Source organism: Salvia miltiorrhiza, chromosome 2 (genome assembly GCF_028751815.1).
Source record: "Salvia miltiorrhiza cultivar Shanhuang (shh) chromosome 2, IMPLAD_Smil_shh, whole genome shotgun sequence".
Classification (NCBI taxonomy): Eukaryota; Viridiplantae; Streptophyta; class Magnoliopsida; order Lamiales; family Lamiaceae; genus Salvia; species Salvia miltiorrhiza.
In genome coordinates, this window is record NC_080388.1 from 51,814,200 (window position 1) to 51,822,612 (window position 8,413).

Below are 8,413 nucleotides of genomic sequence, written 5' to 3' on the forward strand. Positions count from 1 at the left end.
TTTAAATTATAGTTTAAACTTTAATTTCATGGTAATTTTTAGTTCAAACTAATATTATAAAAATAATGTGTATTTATCTTTGTTGTTCAATTAGTATCTCAAGTCAAAATTTATGACCAACTTAAACTGAAGTGTCTTCAAGAAACAAACATCAAAATCAGTTATATGCCTATATACAATCTGGAATATTTTTTTAAATGCCCAAAAATCAACTAAAATTCTCTTAAATTGCCCGAAAATTGTGACTCGAGCTATTAAGTGAATAACAAAAATAAATACAAACCATATTTATAATATCTTTAAATTCAAATTAAAAAGTCACAATATAATCAAAGTTCGAATTATAATTTAAAAACAACCCTTAAATAAATGTTCCTCTTGTGTTTGTTGTTTTAATCATTAAAACCCCGTATAAATAACTTATTTGGAGAGAGCCACTAGCGGCATAGACCAGACACTTATTTTAAGAGGAAAAAAATAAGTTAATTCCAAATTGGATATGATGAATAATACATCAATACTATATAAATATGCATAATGCAAATTTTCATTATCCAATAATTTATAAATATATTTAATAACTATAATTATCATTACACTTTGTATAAATTAAAATTTTATATTTTTAAATTCAGGATTTTATTGAGTAATTGATGTGAATTATTATATTTTATTTTTAAAACATATTTTGCAAGTATTTGTTTATATTTTAATTATTTTTATTTATTTATTTATTTAAATTTATCGTTTAATTTCGGTGTCAGTCGTGCATAGCACGAATAGGCGTATACTAGTATTAGATTTTTTTTTTGAGGCGGAAGGCGTGTAATATTATTACTCAAGATCACTGCTTACAATATCCCTTAACCATCGAGGGTAATCTCTCATCCACACCTTTCTATGCTCAACACTACGCGTGAACTGAGCTAAACAATGCGCGGCTTTATTAGCCGTGCGAAACATGTGATACACACCAAGCATGCAAGTCTCCCTTGCCACCGTAAGAATCTCTTGTATATCTTCGGGGAGGAATTCCCGATCATCTGCCGGTCCAGCCATGATTCTTGCCGCCAATATGGAGTCTGTGAAGACACAAAAAGGCGAGAAATCCAGCTCAATACAAAAGATAATACCTTGCACTACAGCCATGACCTCCGCTAGAAGTGGATTAGACGCCGGATCCGTGCGTTTTGACATGGCCGCACAAAGTTTACCGTTGCTGTCACGAACGATAACACCCACTCCAAAGGCGCCCGTTTGGTCATCATACAGTGCATCCACATCGACGCGCAACGTTCCTCTCTTCGGGCAAAGCCAAGATTTATCGCCCAAGGTCATCCCCATAACTGAGCTCATCTCAAAAGTGGGTTTTGCTGTTTGGAAAGTGTCCCAGAGGATAAAGCACTGCATCTCCGAGACCAATCTCCTCTCGCCCTTCCCATCATGTTTGAACCGACACTTCTCCACCCAAACCTGCCAAGTCATTAGCACCCATAGCTCATAATCAGGTGTTGACAGCTCCTCTCGCATAACATCAGCAATGGCGTGCAGATCAAGATGAGTAGCTCTTTGGAGAAGTTGCCAAAACCTCGTTCCTCGCCACACCTGCCGCACAGCCGGGCAAAAGAACAAGCTATGGCTTGTTATATCCCATTGGCTATGGCAGTCCATGCAAATCCCTTCCACCGGCACATGGTGCTCACGCAAATTTGCTTCCGTAGGGATTAAATGAGACAAAGCTCTCCACCAAAAGATCTTAGCTTTCGGTGGAATAGATAGGTTCCAAACAGTGCGACTCCACCACTTTTTATCTCTCCCGCTGCTCGAAGGATGTTGGTTGTAGAACCCAATAGCTGAGAGATAAGCTGACTTCACCGAAAACACACCTTTCGGGTCAAAACGCCACGCCACAGCATCACCACTCCCATGCTCGGCAATGGGAGTTTTGCAAGCTGCGTCCACATCAGGAGGCAGCAATAAATCTTGAAGTCTCTCCTCATTCCATTTACCTCCCACGCCGATGAGGTCAGCTACCATAATATCATCAGGGGTAGTACTATCTTTCTTCACCAGCTTGCCCCCTTGCGCCTTCGACATCCAGACATCATGAAAAATCCTGATATTACGGCCATCTCCCACCTAATGTTGTGGAACATTCAATTTTGAAGCACTAATGTTGTGGAACATTCAATTTTGAAGCCCAAACAGACTTTATCGGGTCAATTCATACCCTACCAATTAAAGGCCCAAATATTTATTCCTATGTTTTTTTTACGAAATTATGACCTAACTATAAATTCAATGTTTTTGTTTTATAAGGTGCAACGATTTTACAAAAGCCTGAAATTAGCGACACTTAACATAACCCACTGTGCGAGTGTGGACCGGTTCTACAATTCGGGTCTCGGTTTGACTTGCTTGATTTTTTTTTTTTTTTTTTTTTTTTTTTTTTTTGAGGGTGCTTGATTTTATCTCTTAAAAAAAAATTCTACAAACCATTTCAAATTATAAAAAACTCATATGGAATTTTCGCGGTTTGATTCGTAAATCCTAAACCCTAATTCATAATTTACAAAAAAAAAGAATCAATGCTAACCATACAATTTAATTCAAATTTGATCTATAATTTAAATCAAACTAAGGAATACTATCATAGTAAGTAGTAATATGTACTACCCTTGTCCCTCAAGTAACTTCTTAGTAGGGTATGTTACGTATTTTAAAAAAATTTGTTAAATATATTGATAGTGAAAAAAAAATTAATATAATTAATATTGAAAGTAGTGAAAATGTGTTATTAGTATTGAGAATGATCAAATGTTGAAAAGTAAGAATAAACAAAATATTGCTAGTGGTGAGATAATATTTTAAAATGATTAGGAAGTTATTTGGAAGACGTCCTAAAAAGAAAATATAGTAAGTTATTTGAGGATAGAATGAGTAATCTATATTTTATAATTAAACACGGCTCGGATCCAGCTATGCAAACCGGTCAAATTATAATTTTATTTTGTAGTCTTTTTAAATTTTAAACAAATTAAACTTAACCTTAAATTAAAGAATGCAAACAGTAATTCCACATGAGATAGAATTGCGACACGTGGCCACGTAATGTATCCAATTTTGAAACCGGTCACTTCTAATATGAAGAAACATGACAACTTCTTCTTCTTCTTCTAAATAGTTCTTACGTTCTTAAAATTTTGAACTTGAAAGATTATTTTCCAATGGTGCGTTCTCTTTGATTGTAAATTTATTATGTGAAAATAAGGGATAAACAAAATTTTACAATTTAAATTCCTCCTCTTTTTCCTCATTTTCTACTTAACCCTTACTCATTCCTCATTTTCACTACAAATGAAGAATAATACTATCCCTTCAAAAATGGTGTGATAATATTATCCATCATTTTTAGTGAAAAATGAGGAATGAGTAAGGGTCAAGTAGGAAATGAGGAAAAAGAAATAAATGATTTAAAGAGTGAAATTTTGATTATCCCTCATTTTCCCATGATAAATTTACAACAAAAAAAAAAAACTCACCCTAATAGGAAAAACACACAATTTACAAAACAACTAGCAAAATTTAGAAGCTTAGAGCATCCCTAAAGGGGGGCTCGGAATTAAGCTCAAGCCCCCCATTGCCGCACCATGGGCTCGCGAGCCCCCTCCGCAACAGCGCTCCGGGCTCAAACGGGAGAGAGATTAGCACCGCTCAATCGTGTTAATTTTGTCCGATTTTTTTTTTTTTTTTTTTTTTTTTGAAAAATTCGAAAATTCGGCCGTTTGGCCCTTTTATTTTCATTTTTTTATTTTTTTTTACTTTCTTTCTTCTATAAATTGCTCATTTTCATTCATTATTCTCCAATCTTTTTCTTTTTTCATCTTCTTCTCCTACCTTTCTTACTCTTAAAATCATGGAAGAAGATTGGAGAAAATATTGGAACCAACATCCACAAAATCCATCTCCCGACGATTCTAATGCATTCGCCCAATGATTCTTGCCATTCACTCAAGAATAAAATGTCTTTCAAACGGCGGGCATTGAAGGAATCAATTTGAACGCCCAATTTACGGCAGCGTCCGAGCCCGAGGTGGAGGAGATAGCTTCTATGCTGCTGACCACCCAACAAAGAGGTCATTACTCTCTTACGGAAACGATACTCATATGTCGTTTGTATCTCGAGCACACAAACAACTCCATTAGAGGGGTCGACCAGAGAGGAGCTCAGTATTGGGGCGTCATTCTCGCTAAATGCAATGCTCAATGGCCCGAAGGCACCATTCCATGCGACATCAAGCAAATCATGTCGCACTTTTAATGCGTCCAAAAAGGACGTGAAGTTGTGGGAGGGCATCTACAAAAAATGTCAGGAGAATTGGGCATCCGACATGAGTGATGAGCAAATCATCGATCAAGTAGAAAAAATGTTCATTGCCGAGCATTGTCAATCATTTAAGTATTCATATACATGGAAGGTACTGTGTGAATCTAGAAAATTCGCGAGCATTGGCTCCGATGTCCACTCTGATAAACGCTCCAAGGGCTTGGACGGTCGCGGTACAATGACTTCTAGCGACCAAAGTATCTCCACAAGACCCCAAGGCCAAAAGGCGGCGAAGAGAGACAAAGGAAAATGCAAGAAGAAGGCGGAGTCGTCCGACGATAATACTCAAGCTCTCGAGTACATGGCGGAGATGGTCAAGGTTATGGGACAATTCTTCCAAACTCAACGTGACATCGCTGACAACATCTTGATGAGTAGGGACACATCTCAAATGAATCCCGACGAGTTGACGTTTCACTTGATGAAGGTGGAAGAAATCAAGAAACGCAATAATCTCTCATAGATTCTAGGTTCCTTTTTTATGTTTTTTAATTTTAAGTAATTTAGGACTTTATTTAATTGTATTGCAATTTTTATTTTCAATCAATGTAGGATTAATTTTTAAATTTAATGAAATTTGAGTTGTTAGATTTAATGTAAATTTTAATTAAAAATAATAAAATTAAATACAAAATGAAAAGAGAAACTAGAGAGCCAAGGGATGGGCTCTCCCATAGTGGAGAGAACCCACCCTTGGCTCTCCATAGTAGATGCTCTTATTGATGGTGTGCTTTCATGAGGCTGATATTAGTGAAAATATATATTCGAAGTTCAAGATATATAATGTCATAATTTTTTAGAAAATTTAGGAATTTTCCAAAACAAAAATTAATAAATTAGGAATGTGCCTTTGGGGTAATAACGTAAGAATCCAAATTGTTTTTTGCTTTACAATATTTCCTAACTTATTTATTGGAGAAGCTTGAATAAGATTGTCGAGCATGTTATATTAAATTACATACAATTGAAAATTGAAATCGATATGTATTTAAACTGAATCTACATGTGAACTACATGAAATTTGATTAAAAACAAGGTCCAATTTGTTAATTTATTGTGTCAAACATGGCAAAACTCCACTTATTAACTTGTGCAAATTATATACTAATGTTATTCATTGTACTCTATCTACAAAAAAATTATCACATTATTGACATCACGAATTTTAATAAAATAATAATGAAATTATTAGTGAAATAAGGGCTCCACTTTAAATGTAAGTGGAGTTGTATGTATCCTATTATTATAAATAATAATGATAATTTTTTAAATGAATTAAAAATAAATTTATAATAAAATTTTTATGAACGGACCGAATAATTTTTAAAATTATGACAATTATTTTGTAAACAAAGGGACTATATAAATACTTCGTTAATAATTAGATACAAGTTTGCTTGCCAAATGCCATCTCAATAAGATTTCTCATTGTTGTGTTCATTAATTTAACAAACTGGTTCCATTATTAATAATGATTAGGTAAATATAGCTCATTTATTATGTAACTTTTGGGTGTATATCTCCACAACATTTTTTGATGATTCATGTAATAATTATATGAAAGAATTCCAAGTTGCTATCATATTACTTTTTCAAGAATTACCACACAAAAGAGGAAAAAGGAAAAAAGAAAAGGTAAACTATAAATAAAACAAGAATAAAGAAACAAGGAACAATCAGCCCAACTGTAAAAACAATTATGTAGAAACAGACGATATATATAAGCACTGAGTTGAACATCAGATGCTTCCTTTCGAGATTCAACGCACCCAGAAATTATCAACCCTAAGTCCAATCATCTCGCCATTATTTGGGAATTAGCTACTCTTTTCACTATTTTTTCAGGTTTGCCTCTCAGATCTCTTCTGGTTTTAGTTTTGTAGATTGATTTTTTGTATGCTGGCATCGCATTGATTCAGTTGTTAATCAGGATTCGGTTTGAGCTTCCATTTAGGCTAATTAGCTCATTTGGGGACTTTTCCTTTTTATACTTGATGGTAAATTACTCGGGCAATTTCTTGATTGTTTTTTTTTTTTGAAATTTTTGTCTATCGTTGTGTTTCTGTGGAGACCCATATTGAGAGAAGTTATGTTAATGGCTCGATTGAAAATAAAAACGGCTGATTTGATGTTGGGACTATTAGTTTTTATGTGAAGGGATTCAAGATTATTGCTTTTTTTGTTCTGTCATGCTGTTTTGATTGGAATTTTTGAGCTAGATTATGGGGGAATTATCAGCCATTGATTGTTAATCAGTTGTTGCATTGTGTTCTTGGAGTTGTTTGTGAATGTGTTATCATCTGGGAAGACTATAATTCGAATCCTTGCTCTGCTTTTGTAGCATGGGTAATTTGGAGTGCATTGAAAGTTTAATTCAAGAATCCTTTGGGACAATAGAAATAAAATTTCCTGCTTTTCTATGACAATTTACGTGTAAGGATTCTGATTTGTCGTCGCCTTTTGCATGGTAGATTCGATATTTTGGTATCAAATGAAGCCGTATGTAAGTTAAATGGAAAAACCTCATTGAAACTTGAAGTCTAAAGATGCAGCCTTTCCTGTAATAACACCGAACCTTTCTGTTTTATGAACCCTATGTTTTTCTTTTTGTTTCTAAAATCATCTGTGTATTTGAACCTTGATTACCTTGATCTATCGCGATGGGGAAAATAGGAAACTTATGGCGATCCGCTAAAGTGGGATGAAGGTGAATTTATGTTTTGATTACTCCTTCTAGCGGAATATATTTTCTGGACTCTTTAGGACATTTAGCGGGTTTACCTTTTGTGAAGCAGATCAAAATTCATTATCGTAATTGTAGTTGCTGTTGTTATTAAATTACACATTCATAATTTGGGAAGCATGAAGTAATGAATCATTTTTAAGAGAGAGCATTAAAATTATCATATTGAGTCTGCACATGATGTCTATGGTGGGGCATAGTTTGAACTAAAAAGATCAATGCTTATTTGTGACTCTTCCCATTTCATGCCATTATTATGGCAGTGTATATTTGTATGTTTTTCCCTATCTTTAGTGTGGTCTTAAGAGAATCCTTTAGTGCGATCAGCCTCTCTCTCTCTCTCTCTCGTGCCTGTTAATGTGGGATGAAATGGTTTAAATTCAACAGGAACTTACAATTGAAAAAAATGACGGGGCCTGTAATGTCTGTTTATTCTCTTGCACGTTATCTCTTCACTCGTCTTCCCTTGTGTAGTAGTAGTCGTTAGGACATAGAAAACAACATAAAGACTATTTCAAGTCTTCCATATTCGCTCCTTTTTGTCAGATTGTGGAACGATGACTGCATGATATCAATGCCTTTTAGCGTACGAAAAAGGATACAAATCTTTTCCCTTCATCAAGTTTCTCTTTTGTCAATTTCCATGTACAGTGCTGCAAGAGGAAGATTGCATTCAATTGATATTACTCGCTGACAGCATGAGTCTGGCATGTCTCGTATGCCATGGCGTAGAGAGTCCATCACATTCTTTCAGAAGCTACTCCGTATCAAGCTCAGACAACGAAGGGAGATGCTCGGCCATTGCAAGTTGCTTGGCCAGGAACACACTCCCACACTCTAGAGCCAATCATGGCTTCACATCTTCTAAGGTGATGCCCCAACCTATTCCGAGCACCGGCGTTGCAGGCGCTCCACGGCTGGTCCGGAGCCATGCTGTTAGAAGGGACATCGTGAGAGACTGGAACTTTGACGAAGTACTCTTGGAGCGTTAGGCCAAAGCTCAAGAACGAGGAACTGCTCAAGGACAAAGACTATGGATAGCTTCAAAGCTCGAATAGAGTGCTCCCAAGAATTGGAGGTCGACCTCTCGCCCCCTTCATTCTCTTTATGTTGTTTCCTAGTTGATGATATTCACGTGTAGTGAGTATTTTTGAGCATTTGTAACCCTACATCAAATCCCCCCGAGACCATCTGTTTATAGCTTTCTTTTAGATTTTTTCTTTTTTTGGTATTGTTGCCGCGGATTCTCTCCTTCTATTTTAGTATCGTCATCTTTGATCTAA

At 35.5% G+C, this 8,413-nt stretch overlaps 1 protein-coding gene across 1 annotated transcript; it reads left to right on the forward strand.

Annotated features, from left to right (window-relative positions):
* The first annotated feature begins 5,981 nt into the window (after positions 1–5,981).
* Positions 5,982–8,413, forward strand: LOC131010105 (uncharacterized). Its single transcript, XM_057937504.1, has 2 exons — positions 5,982–6,232; positions 7,782–8,413. Exon 2 carries the CDS (start codon positions 7,829–7,831, stop codon positions 8,120–8,122), a length of 294 nt encoding a protein of 97 aa, XP_057793487.1. The 5' UTR covers positions 5,982–6,232; positions 7,782–7,828; the 3' UTR covers positions 8,123–8,413.

What these genes read in the sequence shown, in the direction of transcription:
- LOC131010105 (XM_057937504.1), top strand. Translation starts at nt 7,829, where the DNA reads ATGAGTCTGGCATGTCTCGTATGCCATGGCGTAGAGAGTCCATCACAT.